General features: G+C 51.7%; 2 protein-coding genes across 7 annotated transcripts in view; one reads left to right on the top strand and one right to left on the bottom strand.

Moving 5' to 3' along the window:
• The window catches only part of PXDN (peroxidasin), an 85,279-nt gene extending 79,998 nt beyond the window's left edge, over positions 1-5,281 (top strand). The window contains exons 11-15 of the mRNA XM_025353507.1: positions 714-830; positions 2,085-2,243; positions 3,658-3,770; positions 4,797-4,953; positions 5,043-5,281. Of these exons, the coding sequence (XP_025209292.1) occupies positions 714-830; positions 2,085-2,243; positions 3,658-3,770; positions 4,797-4,953; positions 5,043-5,281 (785 nt within the window). The remainder of the gene's footprint in view (positions 1-713; positions 831-2,084; positions 2,244-3,657; positions 3,771-4,796; positions 4,954-5,042) is intronic.
• A 5,606-nt stretch (positions 5,282-10,887) lies between these two features.
• The window catches only part of TPO (thyroid peroxidase), a 105,218-nt gene continuing 93,493 nt past the window's right edge, over positions 10,888-22,612 (bottom strand). For 5 of the 6 annotated variants that reach the window (XM_025353868.1, XM_025353874.1, XM_025353869.1 and 2 more), the window contains 2 exons: positions 12,891-13,020; positions 10,888-11,200 (listed from right to left, as the gene is read on the bottom strand). In XM_025353868.1, the coding sequence (XP_025209653.1) occupies positions 11,147-11,200; positions 12,891-13,020 (184 nt within the window). In that variant the 3' untranslated portion in view covers positions 10,888-11,146. The remainder of the gene's footprint in view (positions 11,201-12,890; positions 13,021-22,612) is intronic. The other variant, XM_025353870.1, reaches the window with a different exon arrangement.

Here is a 22,612-nt window from a genome sequence, read left to right as displayed (position 1 = left end):
CTTAATGGACTGTAAAATGAGTTATTCTTGTGAAGTGGGACGTGTGTTGGAAAACATTCAAACAATACAGAAGTGCAAAAGATAAATTATTAGAGATGATATTAGAGATAGAGAAATCATTTCCTTCTGCCAGCCCCTCTTCAACCCTTTCCTGTCTCACTGGCAATCTGTCGAGCATCTTTCTGGTTTTATTTGCACGTACACCAATGCAACCGTGTTAGGTGGATTTACTTTTTTTGTGGCTGTTACTTGTATAAAAATGGAATCATACCAGACAATACTGTTCTGTAAGTCATGTTTTTCATCCAGTGATAATAACCACTATCATCGCACACAGCTATACCAGATGGCCTTTTTTTAAGCATTTGCAAATATTAGTTTAGGGTGAGGATTGAGAGGAATCGTTGTAAGTCGGCCTGGTGTCCACAAGCTTCAGTGTGGCCTCATCTGTGCCCTGTGTGCATTGCAGCTGACGGTGTGGTTGAACAGTCTTTGTGTGCTTTCCAGGGTGATGCTGAGAACTCACCCGTCCTTCATCTTCTTTCTGTTTCGCTCCCATCTTCTCCTGTGCCCTCTGCCTCTTTCTGACTCTTCGTTGTAGACATCGCTCCTAACCGTCAGGTGTCTGCCAAGACTGTGGTCATTTTCTTGGTGACGTTTTTACCCCATGCTGCTTTTTACATGTCCTGTTTCGAATGCTTTCTCTCCGGAAGCTCTTCCTCAGTTCACTGTGACGCCTCAGGACAGAGTTGTCATCGAGGGCCAGACCGTGGATTTCCAGTGTGAAGCCAAGGGCAACCCGCCGCCCGTCATTGCCTGGACCAAGGGAGGTAAGAGCCAGGCCCCAGGCCTTTGCCTGCTCCCTCCGCAGCCACAGACACAGGAAGCACACTTTTCTACCGTGCCCAGGCAACCCCCAATGTGTTCTGGACAGGGCTGAGCTGGGACTGGATTCCACAGGACCAAGGCACTGGGAAGCGCAGAGGTGTCTGCACACCCCCCGTGGCTTCCTGTCCATGCATGGCTGTCCCTCATGGACATCATGGCAGGAAACTCTAAGAAGCTCTGTCATTACAGAAGAGACTTGGGGTTCCTGCCTTTGACTCCCTCACACCTGCCTTGTTTCAGATAGTCTCTAGGTCGTGCTTTTAAGTAGCATCTTGAAGGAATCTATTTGCATGGAGGATAGAATTTTCTGGAAACAGTCATGGACTATATTGAAACAGACAAACAGCTTTTGCTCTGACTTTGCTTCCCAGAGCCCTCACTGTCACCTCCCCGTTCAGCGTCGTGACCTTTCATCACATTCTTTGCCTACAGTCCCAGCGCTCTTCCTTCAATGGGAAGGTCACTGGGCACGTTACTGTGTAGAGGCACAGCCTGGATGGGGGTTGGGATGAGGGCAGGAGCTGAAACTGCCGGAGAAGGAGCTACGCAGACCTCCTGGTTCCTGTCCTGGGATGCAGGCAGTGACCCTGAGACCTCCTGTCCACTCCAGCTTGCACCAAATGGCCAGCCCATCCCTTCATCCCTCTGAGGGGCCCCACCCAGGAGTCTTTGGGGAGGAGGCCTGTGCCTGCATCACACGCCCTGGACTTCCCTTTTCTCAGGCAGTTATGGGCGGAACAGAAGAGACTTATCCCCAAAAGGAACGTGCTGGGGCCTCACTTGACTCTTCATCAGCTCCAGCACTCAGTCCTCTCCCTGGTTCTCCCAGCTGGTCATCCGCCCCCTCAGACCCCCCTAGTCCCCACGTCTTCCTGGCTCCCTGCCCTGGTTCTCCCAGCTGGCCATCCGCCCCCACTAGAGCCCCCTGAGTCCCCACATCTTCCTGGATCCCTGTGTAATGCTTTTCCCTCTGTTCTCTGCCCCTGTCAACCCCTCTCTCTGAGTTATGGGTGTGGGGACATTCAGGTATCACCATAGTGTCTGCTGGGGAGTCAAAGATTTGCTTATGCAGGGCCAGGCCAAATTATTCGGCGCCCCGACCCAGGTGGAGACAAGCGTCTGTGATGCTGTCAGTTTGAGAGCAGGAGTTCTCCATACGTCCGAGTGTCCAGTGTAATGGACCCATGCCCTTGCAGGGAGCCAGCTCTCCGTGGACCGGCGGCACCTGGTCCTGTCGTCGGGAACACTTAGAATCTCCGGGGTTGCCCTCCACGACCAGGGCCAGTACGAATGCCAGGCTGTCAACATCATCGGCTCCCAGAAGGTCGTGGCCCACCTGACTGTGCAGCCCAGAGGTAGGTGCCAGGAGGATGTGGACTGAATTGATTTTCTCAGATCAGTCATCAGGAAACACAGATTACACAGATTCTGCAGCTGACCTTAGTATTACTCTTCGTTATGAAGCGTTGGCTCTTCTCTCTGCATTTTATGCACCGTCATTGTGCTTGTGCCCCCAAGACGTCTGCATAGTAGCTCATTCAATCTCTGTCCCGTTAGCTGGTGAAAACATTTGCTTATTTTTCAGTGATGGTTATTTTGAACTTGGATAAGATTGACTTGTTAAAGTAAAGTCTGTTTGGTTTTTTTTCCCTTGGTTAATTAACATTATTTTAGAAAAGAGTTGTTTCTAACTGCCCTTTCTGGGGTGGTTATTTAAGTAACACAGTGTAATCAAGTCCGCCCCCAAGGCACAGACCCCAGATGATGTGTCATGAGGGCCAAATCCGGTTTCTCTCCTGTCTGCCCGCTCATCCTTGGACCCCGGCCTTCCTCTTGTCCTTTTTGGATGTTGCCTTTGCCTGTTCTCTGCAATGAGAAGGATCCCCGCAACCTCATATCCCTCCTGATAGAGTCAGCGTAGCACTGATTGTGGCCTCTGCAAGAGCGAAGGCCACTGACCCAGCCCTCGTGTTGCAGGCGTCCTGTGCTAACTCCAGTGTTAGCATGAGTGGCCCCGAGAGCGGAGCAGTCCAGGTGGCCACAGACCCTGAGTTTATCATGGAGACCATGGGGAGTGGGGCAGAGATGACGTGCAGGGAGGATAGGGCTGGATTTCCTTGTGTCCCTTTTGGGGATGTTGAGACGCTGCGGACCTCTGGAAGGGGCTTCCCCCGGCCTGTCATCAGCAGGCTGTTGACGCCTGACCTGTCGGATTGGCTCTGTGTTTCTTGGTTTTGCCCTTTGCGTCCCTGACCTAGCGGGACTCTGGGTGCCTGTGTAGAGAATGCGGGGGTGGGATTTCTGAGCGGCTCCCCCGATCCCCGCAGTCAGCCACGCTCCTGCTCTTTCAGAGGAGGAAGCTCCCCTCTGTTTCCTTCTCCGAGAGTGGGGCTCTCCCCAGAGCTGCTTGTCCTCCGTGGGCCCTGCGGCACAGCATATGCCATCGGTGAGGGGCGGGAGCTGGAGGACATGGCCGCCAGCCCGTCCTGGACCCTGTGGCTGTTTGTCTCTGAGCAGGGAAGACACTGGTTGCACTTTGCTCTCCTTGCCCTGGGAGACGGGGAGGCGGGCGGATCTTCCCTGGGACCTTTCAGGCTCACCTGCCCTGTGCAGAGGCCGCTGGGAGGCAGGAAAAGGGCCCATTCTGAAACTGACTGCGAGCTGCCAGCATCCCTGGGTGGGCCTGATGGAGGGCAGGGGATTTTGTTCTTCTGAAGTTTTCTGATATAATTGACTCATTTTCCTGGATTATCTACATCTGCCTTCCAGTCACCCCAGTGTTTGCCAGCATTCCCAGCGACACAACGGTGGAGGTGGGTGCCAATGTGCAGCTCCCATGCAGCTCCCAGGGTGAGCCCGAGCCAGCCATCACCTGGAACAAGGTAGGTGGGCCGGTGCCCGAGCCAGCCACCACCCAGATACAAGGTAGATGGGCTGGCGCCCACACCACCCACCACCTGGAACAAGGTAGGCAGGGCAGTGCCCACGCCCCAGCCTCCCCTCTGCTGTGGGGTGTGATGGGCTGGACAGCTGCTGCCTGCCCACTTCCTCTACAGACTTTCTGTAGCAGAAAGAAAAACATTCAGATCATAAGCCTTGAGGTTTCTCGGGGCATCCTTCCTAATAAGAACAAAGCAAACTTGGAGCATTCCATTTTTTTAATCTTTTCCGTAACAAAAGCAAAGAATAAGCCTCTTACAGAACTATGGTCTCATCATCAATAAGGAAGGGTTTACATTGTTACTTCATTTCTTTGCTGTTTTTATTAAGCTCAATAGGAAGATGTGGGCAGCCCTCACACACCACGACCCGTGTTTCTGTGAAATCCCTCCCGGGAGCACAGGGCCGGCCGTGCTGGTCCCCACAGAAGGAGAGTGCTCAGCAGAGACGGTCCCGTCCTCCACCGCATCCCTGCACTCCCTGTGAATCTCTGCGTCCTTTCCTTCCTCACCACGCACACTCCAGGCATCTGCTCTTGCTCCTGCCTCAGCTGGGAGGTCACCTGTCCCTCTGTGCCTGCCTCTGAATCCTTCTTTGCCCTTGGACCAATGCCCTCTCTTTCTGAGACACTCCTAGGTCACTTTGTAAGGCCCCCCACCATGGCGGGTGTCTAAGGGAGTCATCATTGGTGCCACTTCTCCTTATTGTGGAAAATCATCCTTGCCTCAAGCTATCAAGCTCTGTTCTCCTGACGAATGAGATGTGGAAAGAGTTTATCTCGCCAGCTTGGCGTTGGAAGAACTGACCATGTCTCCTTCCCTTCTCAGGCCTGGATGGATCCGAGCACAGCCTGGGAGCTTCTCCATTTGCAAATCCTAACAAATGTCTCCCCTCCCCCAACCCTAGGTCAGACAACTTCTGCTTCTTAGTCTTATTTCTATTACTGTTTTCATTCTGTTTTGCTCCAGGATGGGGTTCAGGTGACAGAAAGCGGAAAATTTCACATCAGCCCTGAGGGATTCTTGACCATCAATGACGTTGGCCCTGCAGACGCAGGCCGCTATGAGTGTGTAGCCCGGAACACCATTGGGTCGGCCTCGGTGAGCATGGTGCTCAGTGTGAACGGTAAGATGCTACATGCCCACATCTACCCACGTGGTATCCACAAAGAAAGCCCGCAGGGCCCTAGTGCATTCCCAGGCGCATTGGCTTAGGCTGTTCAGAATTATTCAGAAGACAGAGCACCCGTGATTCCCAGGTGGGGACACTCTCCTGGTGCATGGCCAGGCTGTTCGCCAGCCCTTCCCCTCCACTCAGGCACCTGCAGGCCCTGCTGCCCATCCACTGCGCAGAGCTTTGTCCTGCAGCCCGTCCACTGGGCAACGCCTTACTCTGCAGCCCGTCCACTGGGCAGAGGTTTGCTCTCGGGTCGTCCACATCTGTCCAGAAATGACCAGGTGTAATTTACAGTTATAATTTGGCAAATGTGGTTGCTTGATGAGATTCTGATTCCTTAGCTGTGGTGTCTCTCTCCCCGGGCTGTGGCCAGGAATGCTCCGGAAGCGTCTTTCAGTGGGAACCTCTAGGTGCTTGTAGGCAGCCTTACCTAGATCCAGTCAGTGGTCCTAGAGTCGTCCTGACTCCATGCCTGCATCTGCCTGTTTGCATCCTGGTCCCCCCACCGCTTCCATCCCACTCACCCCGAGGCCCTTGGCACCTTGTCCGGGTTCTTATAACAGAGGCCCGGGTCGCTCTGGCCCCTCTTTCTCAACCCACAGACCCAGTGATGCCCGTCATGTGTCCCTGACCCTTCTCCGTGTCTCCTGTGGCCACCAGGGTGACACTCACACCCTTTAGCTTTGCATGGAGTCTTTATGATGTGACCCAAACCTGCATCTCATCAGTGGTGTGTTCCCACTCCAGCTCTGTCCCCCTAGAGTTAACAGCACTCTGAGAACGTGCACAAACCCCCCTTCACGGGGTAAAGGACCCTCTGACCATCACCCCACTCCTCACGGGCGCTGGCCCTCCCCCTGGGCCTCCACTGCGACTCTGTTTTTGCCTTTTCCACTCTCGTCATGACTGATCCGCCTTCTCCATGGGACTTGTTAACAGACAAGAAGAGTGGCCCCCCTCAGTGCCGTGAACATGGCAGACGTAAATGTGAACCGTAATGGAATTCTGAAAAAAGACTTTTCAGAATTATTTAGGAAAAGTCTTAAGTGACCTTATTTTCCCATTATATGTAGAGTGTGAGATGTAAAGTTGATGTAAAATTAAGTGTAAAATTAAGTTGATGAAACTTAAAAACTAATAGATTATTTTAAATTAATATTTGTTTTTTGCTTGAAACAATGCCACCTTAACATGAATTAACTACATCTGAAATTGAATCTTCCACCCATAATTCCATCCCCCCAAAATATCATCATTAATATTGTGGTTGGATTTCTTTTCTTTTTATAAAAAGATAGATAAAGAAATGCTTTTGGATTATTTTTCTGGGATCATTGCTTGTAGAAAAACAAATTCCACTTAAACCATTAATAAGAATGAAATATTAGAGTCATAAAATTATGTAAAATGGTATGACTTATCTACCTATTGGCATAAAAATATTGCATTCCAAAAATTAGTCAATTTGAGCTCTGAGATACACACAAAAGTAGGTTTCTGCCTAGCTGAAATTCTTTTCAGCCATTTGATTTGTCCATGTGTACCTTCCTCAAATACATAAAATAGCCGACGAGCTCACCTAATCCACGTGCCTGTGATGTTTGTTAGCGGTGAAGTAAATGAGGCTGGAGGTGTCCATCCATAGCTGGGTGTGAACACATGTTGTAAGAAGGTGGTTCAGAAGGGCCCTAGGTTGACCCAGTTACACCGATAGTCGCCGCCGCTTGGTCATTCATTCAGCAAATGCCTTCGTGGGCTGGACTCTGTCCTCAGTGCTGAGCCAGGTGTGCCAGGCGCTCGGCTCCATGGAGTTAGATCCTGAGATGAATAAGAAGCAGTGAGATGAGCTCACAGTCACACTCAGATAGTGAGGAGTCCACGAGGAACCTCAGGGCAAGGCATGGGTCAGAGTGGGAAGCAGAGGGGGTCAGCACTCGCCTGAGTATTGAATTCTGAGCAGAAGGAGCCACGGGAGATGAGGGGGTAGCAGAGGGCAGCCTGGTCGGGGAGAGTAGAGGGGTGGGGTTCTGGGGTCAGAATGAGCCCAATGCCGAGGGGGTGGGGAGCACAGGGCTGGGGCAGTTCTCGGGGTGCTGGTGCTGACCGGGCTGCAGAGTTCGACTGTCCTTGCGGACATACCAGGACGCCATGAGGAAGTTCCCAGCAGGGAGCACTGCGAGCCGGTCTGCTTTCCTAAGACTCGGCTTGGGTTGTGGATGAAGTGTCCGGGATGAGGTATCTGGGAGGATAGCAGAGGGTGCCCGGCCAAGTGGGAGAAGGAGTGCCTGCATCCGGGCGCACAGCTGGGCTCTGCGGGGCCAGTCCCTGGGCAGGCGGCCAACAGCAGATCTGAGGGGCCTGGCAATAGTTGGCTCGCACTGTGGGGTGACTGCTGGGCTTTGCCAGTGTCACTGATTGAGACCCAGAAACAGTTGGGGAGAAGCCAGCCTGGGGGAAGAGGCGATGGAGGAGTCCTGTTTGAGCATGGAAAAGGGAAAAGCCTGGAGTGGGTGGTTAGAGGCACGAAGTGAACTGCAGGGAGAGGTCAGGACGATGGTGTCAAGTTGGGAATGTTAAGACGACAGCGTGAAATGGAACCACACAGGGAGATGTTGCGGAGGACCGGAACACCTGGTCACTGGGCTGGAGCTCCAGCATCAGAGGCCTGGCGGGCAAGGCAGAATGATCACAAAGACACTGACAGTGGACGCATGCAGAGACGGTAACAGAGAGCAAGGGTAGGACTGACCTGACTCAGAGAGAGAGTGCGAGAGCCCACAGCTGAAGAGGAGTGCTCAGGAGGAAGGAAGAGACCAGGAGAAAGCAAATCACAGTGAGGGGCAGGTCCCAGTGAGGAGGGGGCAGGTCCCAGTGAGGAGGGGCAGGTTTCAGTCAGGAGGGGGCAGGTCCCAGTCTGGAGGGGGCAGGTTCCTGTCAGGAAGGGACTAGGTCTCAGTCAGGAGTGGGCAGGTTTCAGTCAGGAGGGGGTACGTCCTTGTCAGGAGGGGGCAGGTTCTTGTCAGGAGGGGGAAGGTTCCAGACAGGAAGGGGCAGGTTCTTGTCAGGAGGGGGAAGGTTTCACACAGGAGGGGCTGGTGCCTGTCAGGAGGGGGCAGGTCCCTGTCAGGAGGGAGCTGCTTTCAGTCAGCAGGGGCCAGGTTTTAGGCAGGACGGGGCAGGTCTCTGTCAGGAGTTGGCAGGTTTCAGTCAGGTTGGGGCTGGTTTCTGTCAGGAGGGGGCAGGTCCCTGTCATCAGGGGGTAGGTTTTAGTCAGGAGAGGGCAGTTCTCAGTCAGAGGGGGTAGATCCCAGTCAGGAGGGGACAGGTCTGAGGCAGGAGGGGATAGCTTCCGGTCAGGAGGGGGTAGGTCCCTGTCCGAAGGGGGCATGTTTCAGTCAGGAGGGGGCAGGTCCCAGTCGGGATGGGGCAGATTTCAGTCAGGAGTGTGCAGGCCTTGTCATGAGGGGACCCGTTTTATTCAGGAGGGCACAGGTTTCAGTCAGGAGGGGACAGGTCCCTGTTAGGAAGTGGCAGGTTTCAGTCAGGAGGGGGCAACTTTCTNGATAGATAGATAGATAGATAGATAGATAGATAGATAGACAGACAGACAAATAGGTGATAGATAGGTGATAGATAGATAGATGATAGGTGATAGATGACAGATAGATTAGATAGATAGATAGATAGATAGATAGATAGATAGATAGATGATAGACAAACAGATAGCTAGCTAGATGGATGGAAAGAGGATATGCAGTAGGAGAAATGTGATGATGGAGGTTGAGAAGTCCCGTGACAGGCTGTCTTAGAGCTGGAGACTCTGGGATGCTGGTCGTGTGACTCAGCACCCAAGTCGCAAGGCCTCAGAGCCAGGGAAGACAATGGTGTGACTCATCCAGGCTTGGATGGTGCCCACCCTACATTCAGGCAGGTCTTCCCCTCAGTCTGCTGACTCACACCCCAGTCTCCTCCAAAACAGCTTATCCTCTTATCCATCCATCTAGCTGAGGCTGAGACAAGACCTCACCAGCCAGCTGGGCCTCCCTCCAGCCAGCCAGGTTGAGGCCTGATGTTAACCATCACTGTATGGCACTGCTCCTTCTGGCTAATCCTAGAGGGCAGAGGTCACGCAGGCACCGCATCAAGCCAGGGTTCCTGGTTTTGGTGTCAGCAAGAGGCTCTGAGGTGCAAGGGAAGACTGCTCCCCAGTCAGTGTGTTCCAGTGCGTGGCAGGGCGGTGGCTGAAGTAGAAGGCCTGTGTTCCCTTCGTGGAAATGATCCAGAGGTTGGGTGGCCACCCCGCTTTGCTGCCCAGAGCGGGAGCTGATGCGTTGTGCATGATCCAGAGGTTGGGCGGCCGCCCCCTTCGCTGCCCAGAGCAGGTGCTGATGTGTTGTTCATTGCTGCGGTTCCCTGTGTCTCTCCTCAGCCGCTGATGGTAACTCTCAGCAGCTCCTCTGCGGAAGCCGGGTCGTGTCCCTTCCCTGGGTGTTGATACGGTTTGGTTCTGTGTCCCACCCAGTCTCATGTGGGACTGTCATTCCCAGTGTTGGAGGAGGGGCCTGCTGGGAGGCGATGGGATCACGGGGTGGGCTCTCAGAAAGAGTCCAGCACCACCCCTCTTGGTCCTGTGCAGGGAGTGAGTCTCCTGTGATCTGGTGGCCTCCGTGTGTGGCTGCCTCTCTCCCTCCTCTCCCTCCCGGCTCCCAGCTCCTGCCCTGTGAAGGGCCTCCTGCCCCTGCCCCTTCCGCCGTGACTGTGTTTCCAGAGGCCTCCCCGGAAGCCGAGCACAAGGCAGCACCAGCCACCTGCCCCGCCTGTGCCGCCCGGAGCCAGTTAAAGCTGTTTTCTCTATACATGACCCAGTCTCGGGTGGTTCTTTACGGCAGTGTGAGAATGGACTGCTTACAGGGGTGATAAGGGCAATCTGAAATTTGCCAGGATATTTTTCATATTGTTTTAATTCTGAGATCATGAATGAGTTTTACATGAACACAACTAAGAGTCTGGGAACACGTAGAACAGGATGGCCTAGCACCTAGAGAAAACAACAGTCTGGTATTTTTGGGTTACAAAAGTTATAAAAAGCAAACTATGCATTCTCTACAGAACACTCGAGCGAAATAAAACATCCTGAAGCGAAACGTCCACAGCCCTCCCAGGCCACTGTTGGCATCCGTGGGTGAGACCATTAAGTGCTGCGTAGACGGCCTGTTTCATCCATGATTAGTTACTACTCTCTTCTTAGTGGAGGTAGAGCTCCAGGTCAGATGCGCCTGCGTTTGCTTTCAATGCTGAAGGACCCCTGACTATTTCCTTGGGTGAGGCTGAGAGCTGCCTGGGCTGGGACCCAGCACTCTGGAATTCAGCTGCTTCACACATGAAATGAAGACAGCAGCTTTACAGGGTCAGCGTGGCTAACGGTGCCCCCCAGGCTGCCTAGTTGAGTCAAGGAGGGGGATTCCTCCGGCATCACTGGGCTGTGTTCCCCGTGAGTGAGGGGGATGAGGAGGGGTGAGAGCGGTGCGCGGCAGGGCGTCTGCTGGAGGCAGAAGCCTGGGGTCTGAGGCTGACATGGTGAATCTCTGGAGGATGAGACAAGTCACTTTGCCCTGTTGGTCCTTAAGGCTCCAGCCTCTCCCTCAGAATCACTTTCCTCCTCCCACCGGCCCTGCAGGAAGCCAGGAGTGCTCTTCTCAGGAGAAGAGGGAAGCCCGATGCAGGCCCTGCGGACACCTGGTGATGGGCAGTGGGTGTGGAAATGCCAGTGCCGGAGGGACCGCCGGGGCAGAATGCAGACGAGCACAGCGTCAGAGACACCAGAAGGTGGAGATAGGATGATGGCAAGAGTAGTGTTTCCGGGGTTCGCAAAATAAAGATGTGTAATCTGTAAATACATTTTAATGGCAAAGCCCCAGAAGGAACAAATCAGGCAATGCTTACAAGAAAAGGCTAGACAAATGCAGGTACAATATTTATTCATCCATGCCTGAGAGTAATTACAACATGGTGCTAGATTTGCACGTGTTTGGAAAACAGTCGTCCTGGTGATTTTGGATTTGCCTGTGTTTGGAAAACAGTTGTACGGTGATTTTGGGAACACGAAGCTGTTCTGTGGGATCAGTGTCCTGCCTGTTTGCCCTCAGAGGGCTCTCGGCAGCCTGTGAGTATCCCGGCCTTCCATCCCGGCACTCTCCTGCAAAAATGCAGAACAAATATTAATAACATCTGAATTTTCACTGCTCCGGTAACAGCACACACTTGATACAAGACAGAAGGGTCCGGACAGGAGCTCTTTTCACAAAGGACTGCTGGCAAGATGAACCATCCTTCTTCCTCATCATACCAGAGGGAAGTTTCTGGCTCCCGGACGAACACTTGTTTGCAGGAGGCCACAGAGGATCCACGTGGCAAAGGTTCCTACTCAGAGCGGGATCTGCGATTCGCAGGCAGGTCCTTCAGGAAGAAGGCTGAGCACACAGGTCCCTGCAACCATGGATGCACAGAACAGCTGGCCTTGCCCCTGGTGTCAGTCAGGCTAATTAGGGGCCCAGGGGACTTGCTGGCACTACCCTTGCTGTGGCTAACAAAGGTATCCTGGGTGCATTTAAATTCACAAAGAGCCTCACTCCCAGGCCAGGTCTTTTTTGTTCCATGTGTGAGGGCCAGGTGCAGACGAACCTGCTCTCAGCAGAATGACCCTGGGCTCCGGTCGTCTCCGAGGACAGGATCTAATTTCACACTGAATTTCAGAAGGGAGCCTGATCATGCTGGCAATGCCCCCTCCTGTATGCAAGTGACTTTGTTTAAATTAAAATTTGTATTTTTAGTTGACAAATAATAACTGCATATATTTATGTTTTAAGCATGGTTTCGATACCTTTACATTATGGAGAGATTATATCAAGTTAATTAACATATCACCTCACATCTTTTTTTTGGCAGTGAGAACATTTAAAATCTATTATTTTAGTGGCTGGGCATGGTCCCAGCACTTTGGGAGTTTCAGACTGGAGGATCTCTTGAGCCTAAGGGCTCAACACCAGCCTGGGCAGCGTAGTGAGACTGCATCTCTGCAAAAATTTAAAAACTAGCCAGGCATGGTGGTGAGTGTCTGTAGCCCCAGCCATGCGGGCGGCTGAGGCAGGAGGGTCAAGGCTACGGTGAGCTATGATTGTGCCACCGCACTCCAGTCTGGGTGACAGAGCAAGACTCTGTCTCAAAAACAAACAAAAAAACCTATTATTTTAGCAATTGTGAAATATGTGGTCATTATGACAAAGCGTGTGCCCCATGTGGTGCAGCAGATCTGAGGCGTCCTCCTCCTGCCGGAGACTTTGTGCCTGTGACCAGCATCTCCCCATTGCCCTCTGGAGGCCACTGTGCTGCTCTCTGCTTCTCTAAGTTCAACCGTCACTTACACAAGTGACTTTTTAATACGCCCTCACTTGGGGTGCTGCATACAAGGTAAAGTTGGTAAAACATAAACATTTTTCCATACTGGTTATAACGATTCCACTTAAAAATCAGAATTTAAAAGTCAGCATTTTGTTTCAGCTTCTCCTTCCTCTCCTGCGCTTCCAGCCAGTCCTCAGAATAAGTGGAAGCCAACGCCTGAAAGTCAGCCCTTAGTTTTGGAACCGGTTTGTACAAACGGAAGGCATTTTCCTTCCTCTCACTAAGCAGGCTCACATTCTGGCTCATTGTCATTAACTTGTAAATAAAACCTCCAGGACGAAAGTGCAGAACGGACTGAGAACCAAGGGGTACACAGAAATGTGCCGGGAGCCTCGGCGGAGCTGCTCCTACACTCAGATCTTGTCCAGCCACTGCGGTGGCAGCTGGAAACATGCGGCGTGGTGTGGCCTAGGGAGGTCCAGGCCCACCTGCTCCGAGTCCTGAGCTGCGGCGCCCTGCGGTGAAGTCCCTGCACCCTGGTGCTTCCCGCATCTCAGCCGGGGAGTTCCTCCGCCTGTCTCCGAGATGGGCAGTGTGGGTTTAGTGCCAGCGCGTGTCCTGTGGGAGACACGTGTCCAGTTACCGGGAGAGGGCCCGGCACCGTGAATGCGGAGGGGAGAGCCCGGCATGAGCGAGGGCACGGCGGCCACGCTTGTCTTTGGCAGGAACACGCCAACCCACTTCCATTTCCCACTTCAGTCAAGTCAATCATGATCTGATACATTTTGGAAAACTTGGCACCGTTCTCTTCATAGGGAAAACGATCTTAGCATTTGGCAGCCAGGAGGACCCTGTCTCCATGCAGCTGAGCGGTGGCTTTCTCACCACAATCATGCAGGAGACACGGGCTGCGGTGAGGATTTCCACCCCCGTCACTGCCAAGAGATGCGTCCAAGTGACAGGCAACGTTAAGCTTTTCCTGGGCCAGGGCGTTGTCCCTGTGCAGGCAAAGGGCCCGAAACCACCTTCCACCTGAGCCTGAAGACCCCAGCCCAGACCTGGAGAAGAGCGAGGGGAAGCGCCGTCCCAGGGGAACAAGGGTAGAGGCCCCCGGTCTCCGGGAGGCGTGGAGAGCTGGGGCCGGAGCAGGAAGGGACGCTCTGGTGAGACTGGGACCTTTTGAGAAGGGAAGAGCAAGTTACCCAGAAACGCATCAAAAATACTGCGGGATTTAACTGTAAGTACAAAACAGCTTTTCCATCAGAACTTAACAGCTACTGTATTTTCCAGCTATTTGTTTGCCTTGATTCGAAGTTTTTACCTGCCCCCGGCCCCATTCCCCAAACACTGAGCTGCTGGACTCCTTCCCCTGCCTTGGCGGTCATTCATCCCTGACCTCCGCATGGCGCCATCATCACGGGTCCTGAGCATTCCTGCCCGCCTGCCTGAAGAGGAACACAGGCCCTGGAGGTGGCTTGACCCTGTGTCAACGTGGCAATGGCAGACAATACCGGAGGTGGCTCCCCGTGACCCTGTGTCAACGCGGCAATGGCAGACAATACTGTAGTGCCTACAAACAACTTCCGAGGTCCTCCCGGCGAGCGCAGTCCCAGCACCATAGCGCACTCCGCACAGCCATTCCAGCAGCTCCTCGCAGGGAGTGCAGTCCTAGCACCATAGAGCACCCCACACAGCCATTCCAGCAACTCCTGCCGGGGAGCGCAGTCCCAGCACCACAGCGCACTCCGCACAGCCATTCCAGCAGCTCCTCGCAGGGTGCACAGTCCCAGCACCACAGCGCACTCCGCACAGCCTATTCCAGCAGCTCCTCCCGGGGAGCGCAGTCCCAGCACCATAGCGCACCCCACACAGCCATTCCAGCAGCTCCTGCTGGGGAGCGCAGTCCCAGCACCGTAGCGCACTCTGCACAGCCATTCCAGCAGCTCCTCCCGGGAGCACAGTCCCAGCACCACAGCGCACTCCACACAGCCGGCTATTCCAGCAGCTCCTCCCGGGGAGTGCAGTCCCAGCACCATAGCGCCCTCCGCACAGCCATTCCAGCGCCAGCAAAGGCATCGCAAACCAAAGGCCATTCCAGCAGCGCCAGCAAAGGCATTGCAAACCAAAGGCCAGTGGACAGTCACCTCCCCACCCTTGCAGACTCCGACCAAGGTGTACATGGAAGACAGCCCTCCCGTCCATGGGTAGGGCCTGAGTCTGCCTCTCCTCTGCACAGGCCCAACAGCCCTTGGTGGCTTCAGTGCTTGTGACGGTGTCATCAGGAGCAAATGGCATTTAGTCATCGCTTCAGCCTGATCACCACGGGGGACTGGGGTGTTGCTTGAGTTTGACTTGGTGACCTCTCCGCATCTCAGTTTTCTCATTTGTAAAGTGGGATAAAATAGCAACTTCCTTCAGTGAGAATCCACTGACATAAAGTGTGTAAGGAGTTAGCACCAATGCCAGCTTCTATTAAAATTCAGTGAATGTCAGGTGTTCGTGCCATGTGAAAGTGCATTAATGCCTCATTCACTCTCTGCTCCTTACTGTAAATGGAACTGGATCTACTTGATAATCATTTCAAAGTCACATCCACCCAGAACGTGGGAATGTGACCTTGTCTGGAAGTAAGGTTTTTTCAGATGCAATTAGTTAGGGTGAGTCTATACTGGGATAGGGTGGAACCTGGAATCCAGCAGGACTGGTGCCCTTGTAAGAAGAGGGGCATTTGAACACAGACACGCAGGGGAGAAGGCCGGGTAAAGACAGAGGCAGAGGTTGGCATGATGAGTCTGTAGGCCAAGTGGTGCCAGCGGACACCAGCAGGGCACCAAAGACGGGGTGTGCAAGGCAGCATTCGTCCTGTCAGCCTTCGGGGGAGCACAGCCCTGCCAACACCGTGACCAGGGCACCAAAGACGGGGTGTGCAAGGCAGCATTCATCGTATCAGCCTTCGGGGGAGCACAGCCCTACCAACATCGTGACCAGGGCACCAAAGACGGGGTGTGCAAGGCACATTCGTCCTGTCAGCCTTCGGGGGAGCACAGCCCTGCCAACACCGTGACCAGGGCACCAAAGACGGGGTGTGCAAGGCACATTCATCCTGTCAGCCTTCGGGGGAGCACAGCCCTGCCAACACCGTGACTTGGGTCTTCTGGCCTCCAGAACTGTGAGAGAATCAATGTCTGTTGCTTTAAGCCACCTAACGTGTGGTTCTTTGTTACGGCAGCCCTCGCCTTCCTCAACCTGAACTGTCACCACTCCGCCATTTTACCTCTCAATATCCCAAGTAAAAGCCACCTGAAGAAAGACCATGTCTTAACAGAAAATGTCTTGAAAATGTTGGAAAAAGACTTTCCCTACTTTATGAATTTGCTGCATAATAGAAATTTAAGTTAAAATATTTTGCATTCACTGTTCACTATTGTTTTACAAGCACTATGCTCATTTCAATCTAGAGTGGTCTTACGTCTTTTTAAATTATTTTCTATATTCATTGAGGTTCTGAATTGTGTAAAAGCATTGAAAACAATCCTTGTCAAATAATCCTGACTTTTCTATGCAATTGCATATATGGCTATTTCACCATTTGAATTCGAGCTTCTTCATAAACGCTTTAAAAACAGGGACAGGGCCGGGCGTGGTGGCTCACGCCTGTAATCCCAGCACTTTGGGAGGCCGAGGCAGGCAGATCACGAGGTCAGGAGATTGAGACCATCCCGGCTAACACGGTGAAACCCCGTCTCTACTAAAAATACAAAAAATTAGCCGGGTGTGGTGGTGGGCGCCTGTAGTCCCAGCTGCTCAGGAGGCTGAGGCAGGAGAATGGCGTGAACCCGGGAGGCGGAGGTTTCAGTGAGCCGAGACCGTGCCACTGCACTCCAGTCTGGGAGACACAGCGAGACTCCGTCTCAAAAAAACAAAAAAAAAACAGGGATGGGGTGTGCCCATCCCTCTGAATTCAACCATTTTTCCCTTGTATCAGGTCGCAGCACCTTGTTAACATGAGAAATATTTATGAGAAATATTTACTGCACTCTTTACTAATCACAAGATGCTTCTGGGCAAAGGAGGGAGGAGAGATTCACAGGGTGAAGAAGCCACTCCCTGCACGAGGGGACTTGAGGAGGTTGCACACAGTGGGGGGATTTAGGGGGTTGCACACAGTGGGGGGATTTGGGGAGGTTGCACACAGTGGGGGGATTTGGGGAGGTTGCACACAGTGGGGGGATTTGGGGAGGTTGCACACAGTGGGGGGATTTAGGGGGTTGCAGACAGTGGGGGGATTTGGGGAGGTTGCACACAGTGGGTGGTGTTTGGGTGGAGCCTTAGCGATGTGTCAGACCTGAACATGCAAGGCTGCGCTGAGATGATAAGGAGATAGTATTCTATGGAAAGATTGAGGCTTGAACAAAAGGCAAGAAGTGGGAATGGCTGGGCATATCCAGGGACAGATTAGAGAGACTGCAAGGGCACGGTGGCAGCTGGTGTGGGGTAGAGAGACACGAGGGCACGGTGGCAGGGTTGGTGTGGGGTAGAGAGACGCGAGAGCACAGTGGCAGGGTTGGTGTGGGGTAGAGAGACTGCGAGGGCACGGTGGCAGAGCTGGTGTGGGGTAGAGAGACGCGAGGGCACGGTGGCAGGGTTGGTGTGGGGTAGAAAGACGCAAGGGCATGGTGGCAGGGTTGGTGTGGGGTAGAGAGACACGAAGGCACGGTGGCAGGGTTGGTGCGGGGTAGAGAGACTGCGAGGGCATGGTGGCAGGGTTGGTGTGGGGTAGAGAGACTGCGAGGGCATGGTGGCAGAGCTGGTGTGGGGTCGAGAGACTGTGAGGGCACGGTGGCAGGGCCGGTGTGGGGTTGAGAGACTGTGAGGGCACGGTGGCAGGGCTGGTGTGGAGTAGACAGCCTGGGGTCAGGAGAGGGAGGAAGGCACATTTCCCAGCAACACTTGCTCAGAAGTGGGTGAAGAAAGTGGAGCCACAGAGGGAGGGGCTGGGAGCTGCCCAGAGAAAGCAGATGAGCCTGGTGGCCAGGCTTGGGTTCTGGGCTGGAAACTGGATAACGCATTCAGCTGAAGCCACAGGGGACTGGGAGGTAGGAGGCTGTCATTGCTGGGGCTGACATGTGACCAGCCTGGGAGCGGCCCCCCCTGCTCATTTCCAGGGCTGACATGGGTCTCTAAGGAGCACAGGTCCTTCCCCAGGTCCTCTGGGCCCCGAGTGCCTCACAGATGCCTTATTGACTCTGAGGGATTCCACTACAACAGGTTCGGATCCCCCGTGCCGTGTAGCCCAGGCGGCCACTCTACGTCTGTCCCCCAGCAAAGGGCCAGTTCCCTCAGACTTCCCTAATGAAGTCCTGAAGACAATTCCTGTCATCAACATGCAGTTGAGATGACCAGAAACCTCAGATGCCATCTCAAGAGACCCAGGCTGTCTCTGTCCCAAGGGTCTGGGGAAAGAGGGCCCTGGGGGAGGAGGGTCCCTGGGGAGGAGGGTCCTGGGGGAAGAGGGCACCAGGTCACCCACGGCTTACAGGGATCCCGCTGCCCACTGCCCTATGGCTGCCTCTCAGCCTAGTCCTGGCTGGCCTCCATCTAGCATGCTTGTGAATCTAATGATAAAGAGAGGAAAGACGGCAGGAACCCCCAGCGCCATGCCTAGAGAAAGAGCACCGTGTCAGCTCACAGTGCGGGAAGGTGTGAGAGGGCACAAAGGGTTAGACACCCTGGAGAGAGGACAAACCTGGCTATATGCTAGGGAAGGACCTCGCGGCTTTCCCATGGATTTGCTGGAAATTAATGCAAATGATTAAACCTTTTTTGAATTTATAATGCACATTGTAAGTAGGGATATCAATACAAGATACAACTGAAAACAGCAAAAAGATATAGGGCACAGTTTACCAGAGACAAAGAACACCTGAAAAACTATTTTAGAAGTCACAGAACTAAGTGATGGTGGAAAAGTAGAGTTGGTAAAAATAAGAGCAAATGGAGAAGGACTGGAACTGCACGTTTAACATTTTCCCTGGACAGTAAGAATCAACAGACAGATAAAGTCCTCATGAAATTTAAGTTTAAAATGCTGAGCTATGAAAGCTGGGCCTGAAGAAATCGTACCACAGAGGAAAACGCCTCCACGGCGAAAGATCTAATTGGCAAAACTGACGGAGACCAAAGAACGGATCTGGTGAATGAATTTTTAGTGTATGGAGACCAAAGAACGGATCTGCTGAATGAAGTTTGCACAGAAAGAATTCAACTTGGTGAAAACAATTTCAACGCAATAAAACATATATAATACCTCGGAGGTATTTTAAATGCGGTGTCAAGAAAGTTGATGAAGGAATAGGTTTGCTAGAGTTAACTCTGAATCACAGATTTGCAGTGAAAATATATTAGTAATTGGTCACGTTGTTAATAATCACACCAAAACGTACAGTGTTAGACCCCAGACAGCTGGGTGGGTAGACAATGAGGAGGAGAGGAGAGAAGCAAACACCTTTGTCTCACTAGGAGACACCCTACTAGTGAACTCCCTCCGTGTGCCACACTGTGCTGCGTTCTCTCCCCTCCCACGTCTCTCTCCGCTGTCTCCGTCTCTCTTTCTCCCTTTCCCTCTCTGTTCTCCTCCCTACTCCTTACCGCACAATAATGCCCTAAGTTGGAAATAAGACCGTGTTTTTAAAGCTGAAGAATGAGACACAGAGGGAGGCGAGGCTGGGATTGCATTGAGCCCGTTTGCTGGGAGCAGCGTGGGGGGTCTCAGGGTAGGTGACGGGAAGACATTTCCTGAATAAGTGACTTGACCTTCTGAGCTCATCGAATCACAGGTCTGGGGGTGCTGTGGCTTTTGTCCAGGATGTTTCTCCCCTGGAGCCCCAGGGTCTTCCCCATTATGGTCTCTGACTCTGTAACTGCCCCTGTTCTCTGTGCTTAAGCGTGTGTTGGCATGTTAACATCCACTTTTTCATATCTTTCAGCTAAGTGGCACTTTGCAAACTAAATTGGTGCTTGGTAGCATATTTTTAGAACTCCAGAGTCTAAAATCAACTACAGCCAAATATTTATCTCCCAAGTTTCCTTGGAAAGTTACTCATTTAATCTATGGCTGTCAATCTTAAGGAAAATTGCAATTTTTCTCATGAGTGTGGACTACAGACACTAATATTCATCATAATGATAATGTGATAGATGTCTCTAGGGATGTTTGCAAATACAAAATTGTTTATGAACAGGAAATTATAGTCACATCAGTTTTTGTTACAATTACACATTTAATAGTTATAATTATAGAACCGGGGGGGCAGAGCAAGATGGCCGAATAGGAACAGCTCCAGTCTCCAACTCCCAGCGCGAGCGACACAGAAGACCGGTGATTTCTGCATTTTCAACTGAGGTACTGGGTTCATCTCACTAGGGAGTGCCGGACCATCGGTGCTGGTCAGCTGCTGCAGCCCGACCAGCGAGAACTGAAGCAGGGCGAGGCATCACCTCACCTGGGAAGCGCAAGGGGGAAGGGAATCCCTTTTGCTAGCCAGGGGAACTGAGACACACAACACCTGGAAAATCGGGTAACTCCCACCCCAATACTGCACTTAAAGCAAATGGGCACACCAGGAGATTATATCCCGCACCTGGCCGGGAGGGTCCCACGCCCACGGAGCCTCCCTCATTGCTAGCACAGCAGTCTGCAATCTAACCGCAAGGCAGCAGCGAGGCTGAGGGAGGGGCGCCTGCCATTGCTGAGGCTTAAGTAGGTAAACAAAGCCGCTGGGAAGCTCGAACTGGGTGGAGCTCACAGCAGCTCAAGGAAACCTGCCTGTCTCTGTAGACTCCACCTCTGGGGACAGGGCACAGCTAAACAACAACAAAAGCAGCAGAAACCTCTGCAGACGCAAACAACTCTGTCTGACAGCTTTGAAGAGAGCAGTGGATCTCCCAACACGGAGGTTGAGATCTGAGAACGGACAGACTGCCTGCTCAAGTGGGTCCCTGACCCCTGAGTAGCCTAACTGGGAGACATCCCCCACTAGGGGCAGTCTGACACCCCACACCTCACAGGGTGGAGTACACCCCTGAGAGGAGGCCTCCAAAGCAAGAATCAGACAGGTACACTCGCTGTTCAGCAATATTCTGTCTTCTGTAGTCTTTGCTGCTGACACCCAGGCAAACAGGGTCTGGAGTGGACCTCAAACAATCTCCAACAGACCTACAGCTGAGGGCCCTGACTGTTAGAAGGAAAACTATCAAACAGGAAGGACACCTACACCAAAACCCCATCAGTACGTCACCATCATCAAAGACCAGAGGCAGATAAAACCACAAAGATGGGGAAAAAGCAGGGCAGAAAAGCTGAAAATTCAAAAAATAAGAGCGCATCTCCCCCAGCAAAGGAGCGCACCTCATCGCCAGCAACAGATCAAAGCTGGACGGAGAATGACTTTGACGAGATGAGAGAAGAAGGCTTCAGTCCATCAAACTTCTCAGAGCTAAAGGAGGAATTACGTACCCAGCACAAAGAAACTAAAAATCTTGAAAAAAAAGTGGAAGAATTGATAGCTAGAGTAATTAATGCAGAGAGGATCATAAACGAAATGAAAGAGATGAAAACCATGACACAAGAAATACGTGACAAATGCACAAGCTTCAGTAACTGACTCGATCAACTGGAAGAAAGAGTATCAGCGATTGAGGATCAAATGAATGAAATGAAGCGAGAAGAGAAACCAAAAGAAAAAAGAAGAAAAAGAAATGAACAAAGCCTGCAAGAAGTATGGGATTATGTAAAAAGACCAAATCTACGTCTGATTGGGGTGCCTGAAAGTGAGGGGGAAAATGGAACCAAGTTGGAAAACACTCTTCAGGATATCATCCAGGAGAACTTCCCCAACCTAGTAGGGCAGGCCAACATTCAAATCCAGGAAATACAGAGAACACCACAAAGATACTCCTCGAGAAGAGCAACTCCAAGACACATAATTGCCAGATTCACCAAAGTTGAAATGAAGGAAAAAATCTTAAGGGCAGCCAGAGAGAAAGGTCGGGTTACACACAAACGGAAGCCCATCAGACTAACAGCAGATCTCTCAGCAGAAACTCTACAAGCCAGAAGAGAGTGGGGGCCAATATTCAACATTCTAAAAGAAAAGAATTTTCAACCCAGAATTTCATATCCAGCCAAACTAAGTTTCATAAGTGAAGGAGAAATAAAATCCTTTACAGATAAGCAAATGCTTAGAGATTTTGTCACCACTAGGCCTGCCTTACAAGAGATCCTGAAGGAAGCACTAAACATGGAAAGGAACAACCGGTACCAGCCATTGCAAAAACATGCCAAAATGTAAAGACCATCGAGGCTAGGAAGAAACTGCATCAACTAACGAGCAAAATAACCAGTTAATATCATAATGGCAGGATCAAGTTCACACATAACAATATTAACCTTAAATGTAAATGGACTAAATGCTCCAATTAAAAGACACAGACTGGCAAACTGGATAAAGAGTCAAGACCCATCAGTCTGCTGTATTCAGGAGACCCATCTCACATGCAGAGACATACATAGGCTCAAAATAAAGGGATGGAGGAAGATTTACCAAGCAAATGGAGAACAAAAAAAAGCAGGGGTTGCAATACTAGTCTCTGATAAAACAGACTTTAAACCATCAAAGATCAAAAGAGACAAAGAAGGCCATTACATAATGGTAAAGGGATCAATTCAACAGGAACTATCCTAAATATATATGCACCCAATACAGGAGCACCCAGATTCTTAAAGCAAGTCCTTAGAGACTTACAAAGAGACTTAGACTCCCATACAATAATAATGGGAGACTTCAACACTCCACTGTCAACATTAGACAGATCAACGAGACAGAAAGTTAACAAGGATATCCAGGAATTGAACTCATCTCTGCAGCAAGCAGACCTAATAGACATCTATAGAACTCTCCACCCCAAATCAACAGAATATACATCCTTCTCAGCACCACATCGCACTTATTCCAAAATTGACCACATAATTGGAAGTAAAGCACTCCTCAGCAAATGTACAAGAACAGAAATTATAACAAACTGTCTCTCAGACCACAGTGCAATCAAACTAGAACTCAGGACTAAGAAACTCAATCAAAACCACTCAACTACATGGAAACTGAACAACCTGCTCCTGAATGACTACTGGGTACATAACGAAATGAAGGCA

This window comes from Theropithecus gelada, chromosome 13 (genome assembly GCF_003255815.1).
Source record: "Theropithecus gelada isolate Dixy chromosome 13, Tgel_1.0, whole genome shotgun sequence".
NCBI lineage: Eukaryota > Metazoa > Chordata > Mammalia > Primates > Cercopithecidae > Theropithecus > Theropithecus gelada.
Note: the sequence above shows the minus strand (reverse complement) of the source record. Positions and strands in the feature narration are given on the sequence as shown.